Raw genomic sequence first — 27,249 nt, forward strand, 5'->3', positions numbered from 1 at the left:
TGGACTTTTTAGAGTTTATTATAAAGGCTGTGCTACTTCTCCAGATGTGAAGACGTCCATGGTGGAGACGTGCACAGCCATCGTGCCATGTCTAAGAGGCCCATTATTTAAAGTAGTGGGGGAACAATCTATGTGTGCACAGATTAAACACTGTAGTGTGGTTTGCTCTCAGTTTATATAGGGTTTGGAGGGGTGGAAACCCTCCCAGAGCTATGATGGCTCTTAATGGTCATTGATGTGTCTTTCCTGGTACCTGAATAGATTCCAAGTTCAAGATAACAGGCAAGAATGACTCTTAATGTTTGTCATAAAGGGCCATGATGGGCTTAATTTTAGATATCAGTTTGGTTTTGGGGAGGGACAGTGGCTCAGTGGTAGAGCATCTGCTTGGGAAGCAGAAGGTCCCAGGTTCAATCCCTGGCATCTCCAACTAAAAGGGTTCAGGCAAATACCAGTAGGTGTGAAAAACCTTAGCTTGAGACCCTGGAGAGCCGCTGCCAGTCTGAGTAGACAATACTGAGTTCGATGGATCGAGGGTCTGATTCAGTATAAGGCAGCTTCATATGTTCATATGTTTCGATACTCTTAGGAGGAATTAGGAATGGAAGCAACAGAGTCTATATTAGCATAGAGGTAAGACAAAAGATGTTGAGTTGTGACAGGAAGGTAGGGAGATTGGCCATTAGTAGCTAGCCGGAGATTAAAACATAAGCAATACGTTACCTGAGAACCTCATTGTTCTATACATCCTGTTGAGGGCGGGGAGGGAAACAAGCCTGCCAGAAGGATGCCTATGTTGTAATCACAGTGCAATCAGAACAAGCCCAGACATGTTTCTCTGGCCCTTTTAGGGTTGCCAAGTCCAATTCAAGAAATATCTGGGGACTTTGGGGGTGGAGCCAGGAGACATTGGGGCGGAGCCAGGAACAAGGGTGTGACAAGCATAATTGAACTCCAAAGGGAGTTCTGGCCATCACATTTAAAGGGACGGCACACCTTTTAAAATGCCTTCCTTCCATAGGAAATAATGAAGGATAGGGGCACCCTCTTTTGGGGCTCATAGAATTGGACCTCCTGGTCCAATCCTTTTGAGACTTGGAAGGTATTTGGGGGAGAGGCACTAGATGCTATACTGAAAATTTGGCACCTCTACCTAAAAAAACAGCCCCCCCCCCCAGAGCCCCCGATACCCACAGATCAATTCCCCATCATTCACTATGGGAATCTTTTGTGGAGGTGCATAATGGCTGTGGGGGTGGGGCTTCCCCCCCGCTGGCCAGCTGGCTGGGGGAGGGGAGAAGCCTGTAAAATCGGGGGATCCCCCGCTGGGACCTGGGGATTGGGAAGCCTGGGCCCTTTGCAGAGAGTAGCTTCACTTGGCCTGTTTTCTGACAAGCAGTTTCCATTTTAGGGCAGGAACTGGGGACCCCACTACTTATGAGGTGCTCCCATAGAGACAGGCAATGTCTCCTGGCTACATATGCCAGCTGGAGATCAGCTGTAAAAGTGGGAGATACCAAGGCCCCAGCTGGAGGCTGGCAGCTCTATGAAATTAGTGGGCTAAGAAGGGGGTTACTTGATTTAGGAAGGCACTGTCCCTTTCCCACTCAATTTGGAAGTTTCTTTTAATTGATCTGGAAAACTTATTCCCATTCTTGGTTCAGACATAACACTTCAGATCTCTTAACCATGGTTAGGATGGAAATCTGGGAAACCACTTTTATAGCTAGATGTGGAACATACTTATTTGTACCAGTGTTAGCTAGTAATGATTAACTGTAACCAGGATTTACAAAACAAAAAACAAAAAAAACCCTTGGCTCTATAGCAAGGTTTTAATCTCCTAATCCAGGATAATTTAGGCATTTCGTGTCTGTACAGGTCTTAGTCTGTAGCTCCCAGAGTCTTTGGAAAAATCACTATGATAAATTAAAATCATATTTACTGATAGATCAATGGTGATTTTACCTTGTATAGACAAGGACTCTGAAATTTGGAAGAGGGCTTATATAGCCTTTGTTATGAGGTTTCAGGACATGCAGTAGAACTGATGTGCAAAATGCATATTCCTGTATATAGCATCTTTACTGTAGCTTCTATTAAATACTGTAACGACCTAAAAGAAACCACATAAATTAGTAGGCATGAAAATCTGTTTCATTGTAATTATATGCAGTTCTTCATCAAAGTTAATGTTTTCTGAAGCTTCACTAAAAGAAATATGTGAAGATGAGAAAATATTTTACTATCTGAAACAGTTTTTTTCCATTAAGATGGTACAGAGATGGGAAGCTTGTACTTTATTTATGGCTACTGTTTGATAAATGGCAGAGGTTTTAGTTAGTATTCTCCATCTCTATCTGCATGAAGGCACAATGCATTTCAGTTCATGAGACAGAAGAGAATGCTTTATCTCATGATGCCCTCTAATACCTAGATGTTATTTCATCTAGATTTATGCCGAAAGTAAAGCCTTGCTGGAACTTGATCACTTTTATCTTTCAATTTAAAATCAAGTGCGTAACACTTTTACTGAAGGAGAGCAGGCAAACCATTTATTTAGTCTGTAGTTGACCTAGTTAGAATTTTAAATTTTTACAGTAGCTGATGTCAGCTGGATATAAGGAAAAAATGCTTAGACTTAAAAATTTTAGGTGTTACAGCCTTTGTGGTATGATGCTTCAAATTTATACAACCAACTGGAGTGTTTATTGTCATGCTTAATTTCTGCTTCCTTAACAATTTTGAGAGTGGCAACTGATAATCAAATTTATTTTGCTGGCATATTTTGAAAAGCTGAAGGTTCAGTCATAAGCATACAACCAGAAAGTAGGTCTTATTGAATTCAGTGAGTTTTACTACTAAGTAAACACATCTAAGATAATACCTGACCCTGTAAACCAATGCTGTGAATCAAACAGTACGTATCTTCATAGCATGAAGAAGACATAACTGTGACTTCATTAGACCCATGCCCTTCAGTTAAGAGGTGAGGTGACTACAGAAAAGAATGGGATTTGATGTTCAGGGGTGGCAAAAACTGTCTTGGGTGATGGGGTGATGGGGTGGAGGAAAGGAGAAGGCCGACAGTGAAAAGTTTTAAATTAGTCTTGTTCTTGCCAGATCATCCAGCTCTTGGCTTTACCTTCAACATAGATCAGTGTCATATTAAGGGAGCATCAGGCTCACTTTAGTCCCTTTCATTCTACAATCCTAGGCAATCCTATTTACTAAGCAGTTCCCTCACCTTTATGCTTGGTGCCACAGTTGGCTGGGTATACCTTGTTACGTGCCAATTGTTTACTCTGTGCCACTAAAAGACTAGTTTTAATTGGTTTAATGATGAGTTTTAGGTGGTTCTTAAGGTGAGATTTTATTCTGTTTAAACTTGTTAGCTGCCTTGGTGATCCTCATGATTAGGCTTGCCAATCCCCAGGTCCCAGTGGGGTTCTTCCACTTTCCCAGGCTGCTTCCCGCCCCCAATCAGCTGGCCAGCGGGAGGAAACCCCGCCCCCAGAGGACCATGTGCCTTTGGAGGCTTCAGTCCCCAGAGGACCATGTGCCTTTGGAAGCCTCAGTGAAAGACTTCCTCTTGGGATGGTGTGTCTGTGTTACTTTGAAGAAGCTGGCAGCAACTCGTGAGTAGAGACGCCAATCCGTCGCTTCAGAGTCACCAGAAACAGGGGAGGGGGGAGAGAAATGTCTGCTGAGCACTTCATTATTCCCTTTGTGGAGATCGATTCTCATAGGGTATAATGGGGAATTGGTCTGGAGGTTTCGGGGGCTCTGGGGGAGCTATTTTTTTGAGTTAGAGGCACCAGATTTTCAGTATAGTATCTAGTGCCTCTCCCCAAAGTACCCCCCAAGTTTCAAAACAATTGGACCAGGGGGTCCAATTCTATGAGCCCCAAAAGAAGGTGCCCCTATCCTTCATTATTTCCTATGGAAGGACATTTAAAAAGGTGTGCTGTCCCTTTAAATGTGATGGCCAGAACTACCTTGGAGTTCATTTATGCTTCTCACACCCTTGTTCCTGGCTCCGCCCCAATGTCTGCTGGCTCCACCCCCAAAGTCCCCAGATATTTCTTGAATTGGACTTGGCAACCCTACTCATGACGGCATGAGTAAATTTTGTAAAATTTTGTAAAATTTTGAGTAAAATTTGTAAAATAAATAAATAAAGACAATCAATATTGTCTGCATATTCTTCCATTTGCATCAAACCCTTTGTCCAAGAATATGACAGTCTACTTAGTTCTGTCCTCCTCTGTTTTATAGCATTCTTTCATTTTTAGAAACTTTATTAGCAAAAATTCACAATAATATGGGCATGTATCCCCTGGCTATGCTCCACAGTAAGTCATTGTAAGTCACAGTAATTGTAAGTTAATATGAAGCTCCTTCAGATAAAACTGATTCGGTTAAAATATTTTATTGTGTCAATGCCCAAATATTTGTGCCATTTATTAGATTTATTTTCAGTTACAATACATTAAAAGTTAACACAATCTGTTCCACAAGTACCACTGACATTGAAAATCCTTGTGGTTGATCACAATAGTGCTGGGGAACCTGCAGGACTGCTTCCAGTCTCTGGATGAAATGCTTTTGTTGAAGCAGACAAGAATAACATTTATAGACAATTGTTCTGCCTTTGTACCAGATCTGCAGTTCCTGGATTTTCCTAAAGTGCTGTTCTTTAAGCTTCTTGACTTTGACATTACTTGCACTGTGCTCAGACTTGGTCATATTCTGTTTTGGGGGGTTCATTGTTTGAGCCAAATCAGGCAATGATTATGTGATGCAAGTGTCATAATACAGATGAAACTGATTTCTGATTATGCAGAGTGGCTTCACGGGTTATTGAAAGCACAGCATGGTGAGATGGAGGGGCTGCCTCCTCTGTTACCCTTTTTTCTTTCCAGTCCCCAATCAGACTCCAAATAATCCTTACTAGAAACAAAACAACTGGGAAGAAGCTGTTTCAGAGGGGCCTAGTAGACGTTTAATGCCCCCCTTCTGCCCACTGATGCTATATTTTATAAATGACCTACTGAGACACTTCACTTCATAGGAGATTAGTACAACATTCATGGTAACATAACAGTTTGTGCCACCAAAACCTCAAGTTTGGCCCTGAGGCATTTGTTCTGATGATTTCAAACAGACCGGATTGTAACATTTTGAGAAGGTGATCATCACAACTTAAACAGCTATGAGCATAATTAATAGCCTCAGCTTCTAGAGCTGTCAGTCAGGCACTTTCCTCAGCGGCCCAAAAACTCACACTCATGACCAGGCATAAGCAAACATTTTACCTGCATGATGTATTTAACCTCCAGCCCAGGAAACAAGAGATGTTTTTCTTTTGAACAGGCATCTTGTGAAATGAGCTCCAGACTAGTCTCCTGTTTTCATTACAGCATGTGGTTTATTAAGGCTACTGCACTGTACTTTCTGTCTGGTTTTATATTTGGCAAAATTACCTTTCACGTAGATAGAATTTTTTTTTTTGCCCTTTAAACCAGTTTTTATAGCAGACACTGCTGCATTCATTCATTTAATATTGAACTCACTTCCGTGAAATGTTAGCTTGGGTTGGTCCCTCTTCATAAAAGCCATAAAATTTTGTATTGTGTTTGGATGTTTTACATGACTCATAATAAATGGTGGTCTAAGCCATCTACTTCATGATTTGGGAGGCTGCATTTTTGTTGTCCACTCATAAATTCCTTTTCTTTATACACAGTTGTAGCCAATGCCCCTCTCATGTACTGCTAAGGAAAATCATTTCTGAAGGAAACCTGTATTGCAGGACACTACCATGTACAGAATTATTAATGATAGTTGTTCAATCATTGCAGGACATTTTAGCAACATTGTTCATACCTTCTTGCATTCTATATAATTTGTATGTAGGGTTACCAACTTCTAGGTGGTAACTGGAGAGCTTCCACTTACAATTCATCTCCAGGTGACAGATTAGCTTACCAGTAGAAAATGGCTACTTTGGGAAGGTAGACTCTGACATTATACCCCATCAAAGTCCCTTCTCTCCCTAAACCCCACTGTACTCAGCTCACCCTGCAAATCTCCAGGTATCTGGCAACTCTATCAGTCTGGGACTTGATTTTATGCAGACATGCATCACAGTTGTTGATGATTACATTCATAATGTGCCAAGCATAGAAAATATGAGCCAATTCACTTTTTGCTTTGTTTTTGGGCTGTAGTCCTTGATTGTTCCTGGATAATATCCAGTCCTTTCCAGTGTCTAGAAATTGTCTCCCCACAGCTCTCTGCCTTTACAAATGGTCCCTTTCCCCAGAAGTTAGTGCCTATCACTACAAGCCCTTGTTGGTTTCTCCTCTCAATATGTTGGTGCAGGGCTTCAGCCCAGCATTGATATTGGAGGAAGACATATGCAAGTTACGGTCACTAGAAGTTGCCCAGGTACTGCCAGTTACTGATCATTATTGTACTAATATGTAATTAGCATTTTGGAATCCTTTAAAAAGCTGCTGCTGATGCACTGTTCCACAAGTCTCTGTTTTTTACAGTATTTTGTTGAGCTTTGTTTATAGTATTCTGTGAGAAGGGAAAAAAAAGAGAGAGCCATACAATCAACACAGGAGAATGCAGTATGGTTAAGTTGATTTGGTTTCTATGAACGATCTTTAGTTGAGCACTAAAAAATCAAATTCAGTCTTGTCCTATAGTTCCAGTAAGACTGAGGTTATGTGTCTCTCTCTTGCTGCAAAGGCAGCAAATGAATATAGTGGTTTCATATAGTACTATACAGGGCTTTTTAAAAATCAGGAATGCAGAGGAACACATTTCTGGTTGGCTTAGCATCAGGGGGTGCTGCCTAATATGCAAATGAGTTCCTGCTGGGCTTTTCTACAAAAAGTCTTTGTACTATCCATTTTTAAAATTATTTCCTCATTTTTAGTAGAACACTGGGTCTCCTAGTGAACATAGTTGTGATCTATCCCTTCATATAATAACAGCAACAACAAAATGAAAAGTATAAAAGCCAAAATTCAGAAGACCAGTGATCACAACAGATGTCAACTTTGCAAGACAAAGGATGAAACACACCTGGTCAGTACCTGAAGTAAAATTGGTCAAACTGACTGTAAAGAATGTCATGATAGAGATGCAAGCAGTATGACTTACCATCAGCCAGAAACTGATGAGAGCACAAACCAGACAAGATAATGAAACAAGGATTCTTTGCATTTTCTGATTACAAACAGATAAACACTTATATCTTAACAACCTGATATCACAGTTGTAGGAAAAACGAAAAATAGGGTTTGGATCATTGACATTTGCAATCCTAGGAGACAGCAGACTAGAGAAGAAAGAATAAGACAAGACCACAAAATACGAAGACCAATGAACAGAGTTGGAGCATCTCTGAGAGAAGAAGGTTACCATTGTGGTAGTTGTCATTGGAGCCCTTGGAGCAGTGCCTAGAAGTCTCAAGAAACATCTGGACATTCTGGGCATTGAGCAAATAACATCAGCTCAGTTCCATAAGAGAGCATTGCTTGGAACAGCAAGAATCCTGCAAAGCTACGTCTACAATTCCCAAGAACTTGGCCAAATCTCAAATTGCAGAATACCAGCTACCAGTCAAATTTCTGACTGTGACTATTGTTGTTGTTGTCAGTGGAAATCATATTTTATTAGCTTACTAGTGCTATAGAAATTAGGCTGTATGTTAAGGGATAGATTTTTTTTTCTTAATCCGTATGTTCTCAAAACACAACCTACAGTTATGCACTAAATAAGCAACTATGAGATGTCTTCAATAAATACTTACACAGGGAGTTTTCAGTACAAAGCAAGTACTTTAAATCTAGGATTCCACCCCCCAATAGTACTTTAATACCCTCATCTGTTATTACATCTAATTTTACTCATTTTAACACAGTTATGTAACATGTAGTAATTTTAACCAAAAAAAGGGCATCGTTTAATTATGCAAAAGTGCAGAAAGATTAATGGATGACAATTTAATAATTTACCATCTATACGTAATACTGTATGGCAGACCACTGGAAAGACTGAAGGCAACAGCAGTTAAATTTTAGAAATCTCCATTACCTTTTCATATGGCTGTGGCACTGACTACAATACACTTTCTGGGAGATCTCAGTCATGGGAACTAATTAGTTGTGCTGATTGCCATACTGATGAATAGACTCTCATTATATCATTCCCCTGAAGATGAGAAACAGTTTCTGATTCATGACTCTATCCTAGTTGAGATTTGATAGCAATTTTAACCAATAAATGAAGGAAGCCAGAATGATAAAGTGGCTATCTATGCTGTATGACTATCAAAGGCATACACATATTCTTGGGGGGGAAGACACAACAATTCTAGATAACTTTCTCAAGTCTGTATGTCTTTATATACACAGGATGCAGAAAATAAAAATATAGACCTCTCAGTTAGAAGTAACCTATTAATTTACCAAATAGAGATACATGGAATTAATGCAAGAAGTGATGGGTTAATGTTTTAATGTTTAAATTGGGTGTATTGATGAAAACACATTTTTCATATCTTTATTTTCATGCATATATTTGGTTTCTTTGACAAGAAATATTTTCTTTCAGGTGACTAAATAATTAAAGAGGGAAGAACAGCAGCATTGTGTGTTTGTACTAATTTCTAATCTTTAAATTAATCAGAGCTCTTAATTTGTCAACGTTGACAGATATACGTGATTATTAGCTCATGTAAAAGAAGTGAGATTATGCTTTTTGTTTTTGGTTTATCAGTCATGAAAAAAACATATAAATAAAATTATAACTTTGTAATGGAAGTATGCAGATGATGGTGGTAGATCTCTGGTAACAATTTTCTTGTAGACTTTGTTTATTTATTATATAATGTGTGTGTATGTGTATAAATTGTGAATGTAAGAATGCATACCTGAGTTGGTTGCTTTTGCAGTGTTTAATGGTTAATATACAGGTTTACAGCCCACTCACTCATTATAATCTAACAAGATAGCATCTGGCATTTATATATGACCATATTAAAAAGATCTATGCATATTTGAATAATACAATGTGGAAAATAACAAATGTGATACAAAGCTTTTTTCTAAATTTAAATTTTAAAATGGCTTCAATATTGCACTCTGTAGCATGGTAGTTCTTAATTAAATGCAAAAATGCAGCTACATAAAACAGAAATCCAATCTGATTTGTTTGAAAATAGATTGCTATTTCATTCTCCTGGAATGGTTTGTTTAAAAACAGGAAATGGAAACGAAATGTATTTTCTTGTGTTGTTCTAAGCCTCAGGGGCTAAATGTAATGAATATTTTAAGAGATTATTTTAATTAAATTCCTGCACATCTAAACAGAGTAATATTTTATTATCACATACATAATCATGTAACAGAAGTATTCATTAAAGTTAACACTTTCTCAACCAAGAATTCATGTATGATTTACTGACCTTGTGCAAAAAGGCACAAATTAGGAAGAAAAATGAAGGGGGACAGACTTTGATTAATATAGGTAATGCTATACTATATTTATAATAGCCTTTTCCCTATTCTGGTTTATAAATGCAGTCACTGAGAAAGGTGCCCTGCTGAGGCTGAAATGAGGCTGAAATCGGAGCACATGCCACTAGAGTGTGGGGAAACTGATCACACTGTCAGCAATTCATTTCAAAATGATGTATTTAGTGCTCATTTCACCTTCCAAGAAAAAAAAGAGAAAGGAGTTCCTCAGACTGGAAGGTGATATTGTTATTTTCAAGGACATACCTAAGTTAAAGATCGTAGAAAAAGGGTTTGGGGTGCTATTTTTAAAAAATCCTAGAGCAAACAAGGAAAGCTTTATGCAGAAATTCAGTGCTACCATGCTGTTTGATAATTGCTAACATATGTGGTTCCTCTGTTTCATTGTAGTTGTCCTCGTGAGTTCTGGCGCCTTGACTACTGGGAAGATGACTTGCGGCGCCGGCGACGATTTGTGCGTAACCCCCTTGGAACGACACATCCTGAAGCGACGTTAAAAGCAGCCATAGAACATGGTCAGTGTAAAATCTGCTTCTTGCCAGTAGCAGCAGGTACAGTGCATGGCAGTGAGCCTTTAGGCTTCATTTGTCTGAGAAGATGTGAAACAGTTTCACATTCAGAAGTCTCTTCCTTGCATTTCAGACCTGTGCATTTAAAGACCTAATTATATCTTAATGCATCTGCCTATGCAAGTCTTTTTCACAGAGCATTGAACTTGTCAATGATTGCAAACAAAGGTAGAAGATTCCTTTATTCCTTTGGTGTAGTAGCTTTGTGATAAATTACCTATATGTGTTATAACAATGTGGCCAGAGTGCATTTCCCTGTGAGAAAGCCTTAATTATTACTTTAATAAGTTGAGTTTCAATGGAAATCTGTAGGGGTTTTTTTTGGGGGGGGGCGTTATTTTTAATTTAGGAGGTGATACAGAGCACAAGGGTACTATACAGATATAAGAACAAAATTCTAAGAGCAGTACATTGACATCAATACAGTGCTATGTTTTCCCTTTTCTAATTTCAAGTCATAAAAACACTATGAGTTTAGCAAGCAGTTATTTGTAATGGCTTTAAAATTCAGCTTTAGCACATTTTTAGGTTTTCCTGGGAGCTAAATGGGAAAGCAGAACAAATGCCAGTCAAAATTAGTTTAAAACCGATATTAATTTTGCTGATGATAATAATAATAGTTCACTTCAGAAATTAATGTTTCTTGAAACAAAGTACAAATTAGTAAACTTGTTTTTGTCATTTTGGTAAACAGTTAATGCCTAATGGAATTTATTTTAGTACCATATGACTTCATAATTAAAAATGTTGGCCTAGGCCAAGCACCTTAACCTCTTACAGCCATCCATAAGTAGCCATTTCTAGAGGAAAACATCTTCATTATGTCAGCCACAATAGTGCCGCATGTGACAAAAGTCCTTTAGAACACATGGCCATAGAAAGAACAGTCAATAACACAAGATAAGTGCAATGATTGTCCATAATCCTCACACCTTTAGCTAAAGGACAGAGGAAAGGATGAGATATAGGTTTAATTAGGTCCCTTATACTTTGTGACTGCTTGTAAAGTTTTGTGCTGCACATGTAGAAAAGGTTTCCAGCACAGTAATAATCTTCAACCATTCTGTAAAACTAACAGTTGCATTCTTTATGTTTGCAGTAACAAACTGTAACATTAATTTGCATCAGTAATGTCTCTTCATCTATTGATTGGAAAATTTCATATGCTTTTATTGTACATTTTGTGGAACAAAATGGCTGAATCATCCTTGTAGAAAGAAATGCAGTGTGTGATATTATAGTAGTACTATTAAATAATGAACATTTATGTTTTAAGGATCACCAAATTGCTTAAAGCACAAAGGTTTAATTAATAATTGCCATAACTGGCAGAAGGAAACTATTTCACTAGAGCTTTTTTTTATGTGTGAATGTTTGAGGTATTTTTTTAGTTCTATAGAGAGATACTGATTATTTTATTAAATAGTACTGAATCGGGTTTTTTTTTTCCTAGCAGGAACTCTTTTGCATATTAGGCCACACACCCCTGATGTAGCCAATCCTCCAAGAGCTTACAGAGCTCTTAGTACAGAGCCTACTGTAAGCTCTTGGAGAACTGGCTACATTAGGAGTGTGTGGCCTGATATCCAAAGGAGTTCCTGCTGCAAATAAAAGCCCTGGTACTGATTATTGAAGATTCAACTAATTCTTCCATTTTTCACTAAAATTATTCTATAAATTTGTCAAATTGACCTCCCCCAGTTAATAAAACACAGTCTTGTAAATAATTTGCCTTGGGGAGGAGGGTAATGACAATATTTTCTAGATCAGGAGTGGCCAAATTTGCTTAACATAAGAACTACATAAAATAAACATCAGATGTTTGAGAGCCACAAGGCAGGAAGGAAGAAAAGGTGGAAAGAAAGCAACTTTAACTTTAAATGCATTCTCTAAGCTGCTGGCTGGCTTGACTTTGCAAAGTGATTTAAAGAGACAAATGCCTTTTCCAAGCCAATCAATGAGGTGGTGAGGATTTGAGAGCCACACAATATGTGTGAAAGAGCCACATGTGGCTCCCAAGTCACAGTTTGGCCATCCCTGTTCTGGATATTCAAAGTAACACAACAATGCTAAACTTCTCATTTGATTAACAAATATTTGGGATTCATTAAAAGAGCATTCCTGAGACAAATATTTCTGTGCTTGCATTTGTCCTGTCACTAGGGGTTATGATGAATAGCAGCAAGCTAGTGTTAGAATAAAATGGTTTCCAAAGTGAGGGGTGAACTGGCCATTGTGGCCAGTGGGACTTTTCCTGGTAGGCTGATGGCTTTCGCATACATGTAGGCCAAGCCATCCCAGTGGCAGAAGGGCAATGTGTGGTGCTTGCTGCGCAGGCAGGATGCTTCTAGGGTTGCCAGTCTCCAAGTGGGGGCCTGGGGATCTCCTGCTTTTACAACTGATCTCCAGCTGAGATTAGACTTCAGTAGTAGTTTTGCCATGAAGAATTTTTGTAGGGGAAAGGGAAAGTCCAAGTTACCCAGAAACCCTAGTGCTACAGTTCTGTGATTTTGGCCTTTCACATCTAAATGAACACTCTTATCCTATGTGCCTAACAAGTACATATAACCAAGCACTCTGTTTCTGCCAGGTAAAAAGATATTTGGATGAATCTGGTCGATTCACTAAAATGTTTTATAATAAATTTTCATAATATCATATTCTATACATATATGATCAGTCTTTGAAAATTCTGATGAGCAGCCATTGAATCTGTGTTTCTGTACTTTTAAGTTTTCATCAGAATTCTTGGTGGAATTGTTCTTCTGTCCTGTGATTTCTTTTTAATAATTAATTAGAAAGCATTCTATTTCAATTATATACACTCCGCTCCACAATCCATTTATGATGATTGGATTCAAGCCAATTCCAACCCATTTTGCTCAGTGGAACTGCATTGGTGTTTCTGCTTAACTGGGTTGTGTATCAGACCGATAGTCTTCTCTGTGCAGCATACTAATTTCTGTTACATTTACAAGGGGTTCTTTTTCCTTCTGAATTCTCTCTGTGTGTGTTTTCCTGTTTTTACTTGCTCCAACTTGGAACCATCTATTGGGAGAAAGAGAGAGAAGAATTGGGATCACAATATGAATACCAATAAGAAAAAGTTGTACAGGCAATAAATAAAACTGTCATTGTTGTTGAATTCCACTGCTGTTGTGGATTATGACAGCATTTACAATATGCAAACATACTATTCAAATAAAAAGAAATTCTATATGCAGTCCTGTTTCCATTGAATGCAATGGATTTTACAGTGAACATTAATTTAGAAAGGTTTCCCCCCCTCTATAGTTTCAACTTTAGAGAATGTAAGCAGTGAGAACTTTCAATCAGGAGCAGAAGAGATTTTTAGAAAATCGAAAACCAAGATGTGGCATAGTAAGGCCTAGAGAGAAAAAACAGCAAAACTCAGCTCCATTTATGCATTTTAGTAGCCATCTCTTTTAGGGATTGATTTGATTTGAAGAAGAGCCTCTGGAGCACTGGTGGCAGAGTAAATACCTGAAGACTAATGTTCTCTGTTCAGACAATCAATATCAGCCCCATGACTATACTCCTGGCTACCTTCTAGTTAAAAACATTTTTTTAAAATTCTGACAATTTAATTGCCCTTACCAAGCACACATTAAATTGCCTGGGAAAAAGAACTGTAGGAGATTTTTCAAAGAGTGGAGGAAAAGAGGGAAGACCAGAGTAGTTATTTGTAAAAGTCTGTATATAAATGGCACTTTGCTGTTGTTATAAAATCAAAGTAAACTTCTGAGGAAAGTATGTTAAATTCAGTGTACTTTGCAGAAATCAGCACCACTCCAAAAAGGTTTTATCTAACCTACTCTCATCATGTATCCAGTCTAACAGATATATTCTTATTGAATAGGTGTGAGAGCAAAGATGGGTTTCCCTCTAATATCCCACTGATTTTAAAACAAAGGAATTAGAGGGTTAGCTAACTTTAATAGAATCTGACAACAGAACTTCTCTGTGTTAATTATATACCCCTTTCCTATAAAAAAGTAACATTTTGCTTGTGTGTTTTATGAGTGTTGGCGAAAACTTTACCTCTGCCCTGCTGTTGGGATACTGGCTTCTTTGTATCTTGAAAATAATAAGATGTTAGCAGGCCTCAGATTCAGTGGGAGCTCACAGAAGCACAGCTCCAGAACCTTTCTGAGAGTTCCACCCAGTGGTGGGATTCAAATAAATTAACAACAGGTTCTATGTCCTAATGACCATTTTAACTATACCAAAAGATATACCGAAAGGTAGTTTAATAATTCACGCATTAAATACTGCAATAAGAACAGTAAAAGAGGTAAAGACAACTAGATTATGTTTAAAGAAAGATTTATAATATTAAATACCTGACAGGGGGTCCAATTCTATGAGCCCCAAAATAAGGTCCCCCTATCTTTCATTATTTCCATTGGAAGGAAGGCATTTAAAAGGTGTGCAGTTTTAAATGTGATGACCAGAACTCTCTTTGGAATTCTGTTATGCTTGTCACAACCTTGCCCCTGGCTCCACCCCAAAGTCTCCTGGCTGCATCCCCCAAAATCCCCAGATATTTATTGAATTGGACCTGGCAACCGTAAATGCAGCCAATATTAGAGTTAACAAATCAGCATGCCTGGACATTGGGGGGCGCTACATACTTTAAGTGCATATAGGTGTTATCTCCCCTAATGGGATGCCTCTCTTTGTCTTAACCAGGGAGGTGCCCTCTGACCCCTCTTTTCTTTTTTTCCTGTCACTCCCCCTACATGCCCTTTGATGGAGACACAGGTCTCTGAAGGTTTCTCCTGTAGATACAATGCCCTCATGCTCTCAGGTACATGATGGTAGAGGAGCTGGCCATTTGTGATAGAAAAAGTACTATTTAGATTAGGCTTCTGTTTCTTCTTTTGACTACAATCCGAATGTGAACTGGATATCCTTGAATAAACGTAAGTTTATCTTTTTAGCAATATACTTCTTGGGAGTTTTATTTACTGCACTCAGTATCACACTTCTATGACCGGGCAAAACTCAGTTATATTAACCAAATATTCCTAGTGCAGCCCAAACATGTTTCTTTTTTTTTTTAATTATTTTAAAAGGACAACAAAAATAATATCAAAAAGCAGTAAGTAGAATACAAATTAATAATATGATACGGACATTAATGTTAAAAGTTCTTACTAGTTCTCCAAGTTTCTGTTTCCATTATAGGTAAGTGTGATTAATACATCACTCAAAATCGATACATGAAACTTAAGGTAAATCAGCCTAAATTAAAGTTTACCTAACATGTTTCCTTATTGGAACTAGCCTATTTCTATTGGTCATCTACTGAATTCTTGGGTAACCCCATTTTTCTGAGATTAGATGAGAGGTGACTGGGAAAGGGGGCCTTCTCTGCGGTGCACCGTGGTTGTGGAATATACCCCCCCCCCCACTGACATGGCAACAGCTTTATTTTCCTTTGAAGATGACCCTTTTTAAAAAATCCTTGCATTTGATTTAGGAATGTTTTCAGCACTTCAGGTTTCTTGATTAGTGCTTCTGCTTTTTTACTTTTTTATATTGCTTTATTCCGTTATCTTGTTTGTTGTTGTGTTCATTGGGCTGGATCCAAAGGTGCTATTTTGCCTGCATAACAATACTTTGTGCTAGAGCTGAATGCCTGGTTTTTGCCAGTTCCCTCAGAGAAACTGAAGACCCCATTTTGCCCCTGCTATGTAAGAGGGCACCCTAATTCTCAAGATAAGAAATTTCAGGGGCTCTGTGCATTGCAGCAGGACAGGAGAGGCAGGAAAATCTCACTCTACATACCATAATATGGATCCAACCCTTTAAAAACATTTTGCAAGCTGCTTTCAAGGTTCTCTAAAGAAATAATCCAAATGGCAATAAAGTACCTTTATTAGGACCAACAAAAAACCCGCACAAAATAAGATGCTGAGGTTCCCAACAGGACAGTTGCCAACACCTTTTCTGGCACCCAACGAATTATTTTAGAAAGTGGGTGGCACTGGGTGGGGCTTTTTGCCAGTAGGGCTTCTGATTGGCTGTACAGATGAAAAGGCATCTTATTAAACAGAGATTCTGCCTGAAATGTTGAGGAATTCCTTATTTCATTCCCTGACATTTTGTAGTTGGCTTTGCCTTGGGTGGCAGCCATTTTGTAATTGTCTCCACCTGCTGTGGCAACCATTTTTTTGTAGTTGATCACACCACCCTGTGTCAGAATTAAATAGGATTGCCAGCCTCCAGATGAGTATAAGTAAATAAATACAACTGTGACAATATTGCTACGGAGTTAGTATACATATATTCACTTCCAAACAGAGATAACAATTGCAAAAAACAATCTAAATCCCAGACACTCTTCAAAGCAGCAATTTTCTCCAGGGGAGCTGATCTTTGCCAGCTGGAGATCAGTTGTAAAAGCAGGAGATCTCCAGGCCCACCTGGAGGCTGGCAACCCTACTAGAACTCCAGAGGGGTCCACAAGCTCAAAAAGGCTGGGGACCCCTAAACTAAGTATTTCCCAGATCATTTCTGAAGGTTCACTGTTAAATTGCAAAAAAAAAAAAAAAAAATGAGGACAGGAAGGAGAAAATAATGTTGCTGATTGCGAGTATAGTAGAATCGCCATCTGCAGTCTTTTATGGTCTCCAAATGGTGTTTTTGGAAGTAAACTTAGGTTAAGTTGTGCCCACTGTAAAAATGACAGTTTGCACCAAGTCATACTGGGAGAAAGAAACTGCACACACTTTATATTGACAGCATAAACCCCCTGCAGTTATTCAAATCAAGAGTCTGTTAAATTTTTTTAAGTTAATGTAGAGCCCCAAGAAGCATGCTGGCTATATTTGGAATATTATTCATAGTTCTGGTCAATAATGCCATGTTTTGAAACTTGGCTTGGGCTGCTGTAATCTGCATGTGAATTTGCCTGATTAAAATTATTTGTGCTGGAAATATACTCTTAGTGGTGTTTAAAAGGCAAAGTGTATTTACAAGCTAATATTAGGGCCAGTTGCTGCAGCTGGCAAAAAAATATATAGTTTTTTTTAGGGGGTTGGACTAAGGAAGTAGCAACACAGAAGCAATCAACCTGAGAATATTGATTATACCAAATCCTATTTGCATTTGCATTAATGTACATAAAATGCAACTCATAATAGCCTGATGCAGAGCCCAGTTCAGCTGAAGCATTAGGATTTAAACCAACAGGCAGACTGCTTCCCAGGGTTTGCACTGTGTTCTCTACAATTCTGGCTGAGGGTACAAGGTCTGCCTAAGAGCCTATGAGAAACTAAAAAAGGGACCCCTGGCCTAGATAGCCCAGGCAAGCCCGATCTCATCAGATCTCAGAAGACTAAGTCCACAGAAGACAACTGTGGTTAGTACTTGGATGGAAGACTTCCTTGAAATATCCAATAAAGAGGACAGGGGCAAGCTCAATTCAGCCTCCTCCCTGAATATCCTCCAGCCCCCCAGTAGGGGTCAGTCACCAGAGGTCAACATGACTTCCAGGTGCAGTAGAGCTGCCAATCCCCAGGTGGGGAAAAAAGTATTCAGTATAATCCAAAATGTGTATCCTCTATAAATTCTTAAACAATACAGTGGTACAGACAAAAAACCATCTTGTGCACAACACTCTTACTGCCCCAAAACCATATATAATTAAAGTTCAATCAATCATAAAAGAACCAGTCCAATTTTGTTTTGGGAAAACCCTTCCTCAAGGGACCGTCTTTTGTATTTATGGGTTCAGTAGTGTTGTAGTGCCATGTTTCATACCTTGGCCTTCCAAAATAATATTTTGTATAAAGTCTCTTGTTGGAACACCACTGCCAGTCTCTATCCTGCAGCATTTGATAGCATTCTAACCCTAAGTTTGCAACCCTAAGGTTCAGACAAATCTGGATACAAAATACAAATAAAAAAAATGATTTTAAAAAGAAAGAAACTAGAAAAGGGGTTATAAGAAGTATGCCTCTAGATTATGGGTCCCCAACCTTTTTTGTGCCTCTGGACACCTTTGGAATTCTGAAATAGGGTGGTGGGCACAACTGCAAAATGGCCACAACAGAAGTCAAACGTGCACACAAACACATAAAGGAAGCCCAAATGCAGGGGACAAGAGAAGTAATTTTTTAATACATATGCATGGAAGGGGAGAGAAAGAATAAAACAAAATCTGTGACGACAGCTGCTGCTGAAGCAACATTCTTTTAATTTGCACAGCCAGTCAGAAGCCCTGCTGGGCAGAAGCCCCCACTTAGACACAGCTGTTGTTGGTCTGCACAATACTGGTTTTCAACAAACACCCAAATTCCTTCCAAACTTTATTTTAAAGATCTTAAACATGCAGAGCAAAGAGGCCAAACTAAGTTTCTCTGGGAGCACATCCTACAATCTGGGTGTGCAGTCACTGGGAAATCCCTACTCTGTGTGCTCCCCCGACCCCGCAGGGCTTCCATTTGTGAAGGCATTCGAAGCAGTATTCCAGTGGAAGATCTAAGGAACATATGGAAGGCAGCAGTACTTAAGGTGCCTTGGTCCTATACCTCTCACGACACGATCTCCCTCACGACGCGACTAAACGTCAAGCTGACGAACAGCCTCCCAAGGTAAGAGGGAGGCCAATCCTCCCGATGCCGGCTACAAGCGTCGAAAGAATGCTCCCTCTTGCTGAGCAACTCAAGAGGACTGCGAGGAAGGGAGCGGAGGCTTCCGAAGGCACACAGAAGCCCCGCCCTCTGCAAACGTACCAAAAGCGCGCTAGATTGCCTGCTCTCTCCTCCGGAGGGGGGAAAATCTCCCCGGCAGCCACACAGGCGCCCGTCCAACAAACGGTTCTGCCGAACTGATAGCACATTAGGTATCGGTTCGGCAGAACTGGTGCGAATCGGCTAAATCCCACCACTGGTTCCACCTCCTCCTTCTGAGAGTTCCACCTCTTTGCCCATTGAATAGTAGGTGCAGCTGCATAACAATCCCTGGATGAGCTCTACCATCTATTTTTCTACAAAACGACCCCTGGGTGTTAGGATCACTCATTGCAGGAGTTCTCAAACTGGAACCTTTCTGAAGACCATGGATGTTCTTTGTGCTAAGAATCTTTATCAACCCTTGCATTGCCTGTTCCCCCACCCCCTACAACATTGAGCAGGGGCTATGGCTCAGTGACAGAGCATCTCCAGTTAAAAGATTCAGGTGGTAAGTGATGTGGAAGACTTCTGCTTTAGACCCTGGAGAGCTGTTGCTAGTCTAACCCTTAACGGCAAGAGTCTGAGCCAATATAATGTAGCTTAATGTGTCCAAGTGTGTATCCTTCCCTGCACATGTATAAATATCTTGTTCTTGCCAACAGTCTTTTGACAACAAAGCCCTTTGTATGCAGCTCAGACCTTGCTCCAGTTCTTCCTGTTTCTATCTTACTGCCTAGCTCTCCTTGTTAATCCCTGGTTCATTGGTTCACTAACCTCATTACTTACTCCCCTCTGATATTAACCCACCTTTCTGGAATTCCTAAATAAAACCAGCTTGTCCAGCTCCTTAAAGCTGCATCTCTCTCATTTCTCAATAAGATATTTCAGTCTCATCCCTCATTTGGCATGATCAATCCAGGCAGTACAGTCTGTCTTCTGGCCTGACCACTAGGAGCCCTGATCCCTCAGGAAATACTGCCGCATGAACACATGGAGCTGGCTTATACCTAATCAGACCATTGGTCCGCCAAGGTCAGTCTTGTCTTCTCAGATTGGCAGCAGCTTTCCAGGGTCTCAGGCAGAGGTATTTTATGTCACCTACCACCTGATCTTTTCAACTGAAGATACCACAGATTGAACCTGGGATCTTCCACGTGCAAGGCAGATGTTCTGCCACTGAGCCACAACCCCATTTCTATCTTACATTTTATACTTTTTTCAAAACACCTGTTAACCATATCATTGATTAATATTTATGTCAGAAAAGGAAACATTAAACATTTTTACTGAGAATCAACATTGAGGGAAGGCACTAGGTAGGCATTCCATTAGGATTACCCACTTCAGTTCTCAAACTGGTACCTTCCTGGATACTACAGATCTATACTTGATGAGGAAGATTGAAGGAGGTAAGCGACAGATATGTGTAAAGGGAGAGTGAGAGTGGGACAGAGGTGAATTATGAGGGAGGGCTGCAGGCAAGGGGAGTCTGATAGATGAAGAAAGCCTTCAGACCAGGGGGTTTTGTGGAGGGACTGAAGGAGAAGCTGGATGCAGAGTGATGACTTGGGTACAAAGGAAGCAATCTTAGTCAGACATTCCAGATGTCAGAACACATGAAATGGGAATGAATAAAAAACGTGCAGCTGATAGCTGATAAGATTATGCAGAATGGGAATAAGAAAAATGAGGAAGGAAATAACAACTGCAATACAGCAAATAGTTAAACTAACCTAACTTTTTGATGTCAGTGGGACAAGCACATGTGAGTTTGGTGCCTGAATTCTGAATCCTAATGAAAGCTGTAGAATTAAAGGTATTCTGAACTAAATAATGTACAGTATGGGTTCTATCTAATCAGTTTTTATGTAGGTGAAAAATGGAGAACAGAACCTTCTTTGACCACTAAAAAAAGCAATCTTGGAATCTGCATGGACAGATCCTGCATAGATCATATCCTGCAGTAACAAGCAGAATTGAGGGAGATTGGGCTATGATATTTACTGAATACAACCAATTCAAAATGACCTTGACTTCAACAGCAGTATTTTGACCACCAAAAATAGCATCTTTTTTTTTGTTTTAAGGGGAAAAATTTTTCTTTCTGGAATGGGTTCTGTGTGCATCAGATTATTTGCAAGGAGTTAACAATTAGGAAGTGATTTAGTGAGAATTTCTTTGTGAAAGTTTCAGAATACTTATAGTTGTGTTGGTTCCAAGAGACATACCAAATTATATATTTGTTGGTACAACCAGTGCTTTAAATGGTGCAGGCTTTCAGAGTCATATGTTCAACATCAGGAATGCCAAAGAGACAGCAGCTAGACATATTAAGGAGTTCTTATATAAGGCTGATCACTGTACATGGGTGGATCAGATACTTTTAGAACAAAAACAAAATCTCCAGTCAAACCTAACATCTTTTTCTGGGCTACAGTTTGCATTGGTTTGTTGACATATGGTTGATCTCATTCCATCTTTGTGACCTTACTATTTGTTAAACAATCCTGATTTTTGAAGACTTGCTTCTGTAGTAAGCTTTGCTTTGCACCACAGTATCAAATAAGTTCAACTTTCTTCCCATCCAAGCATCAGATGTCAGTCATGTGCTCATCTGTCATTACTTTCCTATCTTAACTGCCAGAATTAATTTTCACAATTATGTCATCAGGTGGAAGAGCTGTCATTCATGAAACATTCTGACCTATAAAACAGGCAGTCACAATCCTTAACTCTATCTGTGCAATCTTAAGGAATGCATCTTTGGTGTGCAAGTTAGCCTGAGCAAGAGAAGAGTGGTTGAAAGTAATGCAGGGCTTCCCAATTTCCTCCCAAATATCTGTCAACCAATAAGGATAACACAGTTCCTGTAAGGGTGCAGGTAAGGCTTTTAGCCTGTCAGGTGAACTAAGATATAGATCATTGGTCAACCGTACTGGAATGTATTATAGTCTCCTGATCATAAGGAATTGCATATTCACATTCTATAATTGACAACTATTTCAAAAATGAGTGTATTTAAGAATGATTTTCATACTCTTATTTTTCTGGAAGAGCCTGGAATGTAAAAAACAAAAAACAAATAAACAAGCATATTCCAGCATCTGTTTACACAGTACAATTTATACGAACTCACATGTGATTTTATGTGAAAAAATTCTAGTTTTCCATGGGTACATAACCATGCACTTATGGACATAAAATCTGTACTGCAGTAAAATAGAATCCACTGCTAGATATTTATATATAAATGTACAGATATGCATAATATATAATGCTCTCCTTGTACTGAAAGCATTGGTGCTTTGTGCTGCAGTCCATACATTATATGGAACAAACTGTAATCTTAAATACTGTCTAGGGCACCATGACTAATATTATGCACCCAGGAGATTTGTTTCTTTGTTTTTTCTTATTGTTGTTTGAACAAGTTCCATACATTGTGAATTCTGGAGTTTTAGGGACAGTTTGATGTGATATGTGGCGCCTGGTATGCAAAGAAAAAGTTGAGTACTTCTAACCTCATGCAAGTTCTTTGGGTTCTCTGGAGAAACAGCTACCATATGTAACTGGATACTTGATATAAATATGGATTACAGTATACAAATCAAAATTTATCCCGTCCATAAACTGGTTTGTGTGTATGTGTGTATACACATGCACACACACACACATATTGGAGGGACAGTAGCAAAACAGTGTAACATACCAAGGTGGGCTACTTCATTGTACAGGAACTCTAGTCCATCCAGCTAGGAATAAGAATTTGATCAATAACCAAGGGAAAGCCTTGAGTCTCAGTTGGAAAGGTGGACTATAAATGACATAAATAAATAAAGCAAAAATACTTTTGCAATCTGTTAAAATGTAGCAATCGATATTCTTTAGCTGTACCGAGCATATGCATTGGGCGGGGGGCGGATGCCAGAAACATTCCTGGAAGTGTTGTGTATGTACCTTGACTTTCAAACTGAATTTAAATAAATAAAAGGCACACCTGTAATTTCAGGTCAGAACATTAGTTTAACTTAGGCAGAAGGTTCCAAGGGATAGAACAACAAGAAGCTGGCTGTCATCTGCATGTACATGTGAATTTTAAAAATGCATTTTCTAGGCACACATTTCCAAAATTTATAAACAGGTTCCTTATATGTTTTATTTCATCCTAGTCATTGTCGTATTCTAATTAAAAAAATAAAATTCTTTACCAGAAAGCTATTAGACCACTGAGAATTAAATGTTAGCGCATGTGTTGTGTATTAGAACACTGTAGGTAATTTTACTGCTGCTAACTTAAAATCCTCAGGGGAAGTTAATTACAGGAAAACCTTTCTAAATATCAGCTGCATATTTTCCATGACAAGAGTTTTTTCAACTCTCATTGAATAATTCCAGAATCAGAGTTTTGTTTACATATACCAACTGGTACATACAAAAGGGATAGAAAAGTCTCTTGCATTTTGCCCAGTACAACCTCTGTAAAACAAACATTTGTAAATAATTTTTTAAAAGTAACTTGGTTTGGAGAAAGAGCATGAAAGAGGAGAATGACATTTTATTGCAAATTAGCCTTCCATCTTTATAAAACTGAAGACTGAGATTCTGAATAGTTATTTTGCTCATTCTGCTAATGTGAATAGTTTTATTGGCAATTTATGTTCACGTGTTTACAGACACAATTAAGCTTTATGTATGGCCACTAGGGATTGCCTTCGTCTGTAAATGTTTGCAGATTAAAGGTTTTTAAAAATAAGCCAGAGGAACCTCAAGCCATGTATGGCAGTAATCAAAAAGTAATGAGCCACGTGTTGAAGTTGGTTGGTCAGGATGTGTTTGGCATATGTTTCCAAAAGACCTAGTCCTATATATTATTTCTCTCTTGAAGCCTGCCGAAATTATGCACAAACTTTCAGCTCTTCTGTTTGAAAAATCTAAATATGTTTCCTGTGTTGTACAGCCACTACATGGCAAGTATCAGCAAGATATGTAGTGAATTGCTGCCTCCTATCTGCTTTTTCTTGTCAGTTTAAAATGCAAAGAAAATGTATTTTAACTGTAGCAGGACAGCAGGACCCACAACAGAGTAGGTATTTTTTTGTACTCAAAAAAGCACATTTGTTTCAAATAGACACACAATAAACAAGTGCATTTTAAATCAGAGTATATTCCTAGCATGTGACTTTGATTAAAATCTGTTGCATGAATTATACATTTCACAATGTAGCTAGAGACATTCTACTGAATTGTATGGCAGGAAGAGCAAGAGACATTCTACTGAATTGTATGTCAGGATGAGCTAGAGAGGCTACTTCCTATTTGTATTTTCAGGCCCATGCAAAAAGAAAAAGTTCAAATGACTAAAAACTCTAGCGAGAGTACTTAAAATTGTATCGATGTAACCCAATCCTATGCCGGTTTACTCTAGATTATGTTCTACTGCATGCAATAGCATGCTTTCAAGTAAGTGTATGTAGAATTATCCAAGTGGGCAGCCGTATTGGTCTGAAGTAGTTGAACAAAGCGTGAGTCGATTGCACCTTTAAGACCAACCAAGTTTTATTCAGAACATAAGCTTTCATGTATTCTCTAAGCACACTTCATCAGACGAGGGGATCAGGTATTGTGGCCTGAAATACAAGCAGTTTGTTGATTAAATATGTATCAGTCTGCATACTTAATCAATAAACTGCTTGTAGTTTAGCCCACAATACCTGATCCCTTTGTCTGATGAAGTGTGCTTAGAGAGTACATGAAAGCTTACGTTCTGAATGAAACTTGGTTGGTCTTAAAGGTGCAATCTTGACTCATGCTATGTACATAGAATTGTAAGTTTGGTAACTAAAATACATTATTTTAATTTGACTTGAAATACTTTTTGAAGTGTACAGATCTGTGAATGGTGGTGACTTTTTAAGTTCATGTCCCCCTTTGAAAGTATGTGTGCTTTCTGATCCAAAGCTGTTACTTATGATAATGATGCCATGTCCTTTATTTTGTGTTCTGGCGGTGTGCTAAGTAGGAGAGAGAAGGCTCTCAAATCTATTGCTTGTACACTCCAGGATGTCTCTCGGCAAGACCTTCCTCCCTTGGTTCAAAGGACAGATTAAGCAGGAATACACCTCCTGCATTACATTCTCTCATCTGTATAAAATATATGCATGCAGTCACAATATTTTGGCATATTCTAAGGTCTATTTACATAGAGTTAAGTTACCCTGAACTGGATAATTTTGCTTTTAAGTAAATATGGATCAGAATGTACTGTAGGAGCGAACAGTCGATGCAATTTAAAGCTGCAGCAATCCAGAATTTGTGCTCTGGCCTGAATTTCTGAGAATCTTGCAGAGGGCCACTGCAAGAAGGCACTGTACTGAGCTGATAATGAAACTGCCTCCACCAGACATCAAAAAAGAGAATAAAATCCAACTTTGGTTTGATAGGACTATTCTCAGCCACTCCTGTTGCATTAAGATTTGAGCTCCAGGTCAGTCCAAGTGGTGTTGGTGAGGTGCCCATTCCTCTATTTTTATGCCTGCTATGCACAGGTGTAAAGCTCCAAATGTGTTTTGGCTATCGTGAAAGAGTTGTAGGAGCCTGGCAACTGTGGCTCAGTCTTTTGTGTGCTGTAGGGCCAGGTAGGGATAAATTCCCCACACACACACACACACCTGACTTGTTAACCAGCCCTATTCAGGCCAGGCTCTAGCAGCTGGCTTGCCATTTTTAGGCCAGGGGCAGGTGCCAATGAAAATGGGGCTGGAGCATCAGCTGCTAGGCAGGAGGCTTGAGCAAAGAATAAGCACACACACCCCCCCCCCGCGGACCATTGCGGCCTGCACCCACCTCTCCCGGCGGAATTCAGAAGCTCCCCTACTCCTGTTTCAGTGAACCTCACTCAGCTGTGGCTCTCCCCCCCCCCCCCGCGGGCTGCACAGGGAGGTTTTTTGACTGGGGGCCCCCGTGGGTTGCTTTGCCTCGGGGGTGCCCTAGTGATCCGCCCTGGCTGGTTAGCCGCGGGCGAGCGAGGAGCCTTCAGTCCCGGGCGGAGCAGAGAGCGGCTCTTCCCGACGAGTCTGCGGGCAGCTGTGGAGTAGAGGGGCCCTGGCCCGCAGCCTTCAAACCGACCTCTCTCAAGGGGAAGGCCAAGCTCCAGGGATCTCTCTGCGACAGAGAATAAAACCGGCGCTGCTGCTTTTGAGATCTTTGGAGATCGGGTCGCCCCCCCCCCCCCCGGGAGTGTTTTGAATCTCAAGCGAAGCTGGAGGGGAGCGCGCTGGGCAGAGACTTCATCTGCAACTGCAAGGCGGGGGGGGGGGGAAGGGGGGCAATGTTGCCTGTCTGGTGAGGAGCTAGAAGCCTGGGACTTAGCCTCTTGGCTTTGATCGGACTGGTTTTAGCTCTCCCAGTTCCAGCCCCTGCTTCTTGACCGGGGATCGTAGAAGCGGAGTTGTGTGCTTGCGTAGCCGGCCGATTCCCAGCTGAGTTGCTGCTCTCCAGGCTTCAAGCTGTCTGCGTGTGTGTGTGTGTGTCAAAAGCAAGATTATTCCCGCCCCCGCCCCCGCGTAACTGTTGCCTCCGAGAGTTGATGGACAGCCGCGTTTCTCTTTCATTTCAGCTCCAGATGAAGATGTACTTGTTAAAGGAAAGCAGTCCATCAAGAGTCAGGCTTTAGGAAATCAGAATTCGGAGAGCGAGATTCTCCTGGAAGGCGACGATGATACCTTGTCATCCATTGAGGAGAAGGAACTGGAGAACTTAACGGGTAACTTCAGCTGTCTATATTACTACCTCCTCCGAATGAGTCCTTCCGGTTTCCTTCACCGACTAAACTCCCACTATGTGGGGGGAAAGAGCTCCGGGTTGTGCTTTCTCGTGGTTGTGTTAATAATAAGATCAGTTACTTACCTTTGGAAATGAAGTTCAACTCACATGTGGGTTTCAGCTACTTTAAAAAAAACACACAACACATGCTCACATTTAATATTTGAAACCCATGAGATGCATATTTAATTTTCTTGCAGATCTGGCTTTCTGAGAGGGGGGAGGACAAGAACTTCTCAGCTCTTTTCCTGTCTCATTAGTTCTGGTATTCCAGTGGATTGGGACAGGAAGGAGAGCTGGCTAAATTAATCATAAAGGCTGTTTACAAATGTGTGGGTTTTTGTTTTGTTTTGTTTTTTTAAAAAAACCCCTCAACCTCAAGCCCTTTGGACTATGAAGAAATTTATTTTGTAAAAGGGGCTTTTAAATTCTTGGATCCACAATTCATTCTGGAAGTCCAATCACTTCATTGCGCTCCCCCCCCCCCTTTTAAAAACAACCCTGGAAAAAAGGTTATTTTTACTGTAGTTGATGGGTTCTTAGTTATAAAAATAGAAAAGCAACCTCCTTAATTGGAATGTTTTATGTACAAGTCTC

At 39.7% G+C, this 27,249-nt stretch overlaps 1 protein-coding gene across 1 annotated transcript in view; it reads left to right on the forward strand.

The window, feature by feature from the left end:
* LRBA (LPS responsive beige-like anchor protein) overlaps positions 1-27,249 on the forward strand; it is a 630,809-nt gene that overhangs the window by 318,840 nt on the left and 284,720 nt on the right. The window contains exons 38-39 of the mRNA XM_060246657.1: positions 9,948-10,072; positions 26,447-26,593. Coding sequence (XP_060102640.1) covers positions 9,948-10,072; positions 26,447-26,593 — 272 coding nt within the window. The remainder of the gene's footprint in view (positions 1-9,947; positions 10,073-26,446; positions 26,594-27,249) is intronic.

Source organism: Heteronotia binoei, chromosome 9 (assembly GCF_032191835.1).
Source record: "Heteronotia binoei isolate CCM8104 ecotype False Entrance Well chromosome 9, APGP_CSIRO_Hbin_v1, whole genome shotgun sequence".
Lineage (NCBI taxonomy): Eukaryota > Metazoa > Chordata > Lepidosauria > Squamata > Gekkonidae > Heteronotia > Heteronotia binoei.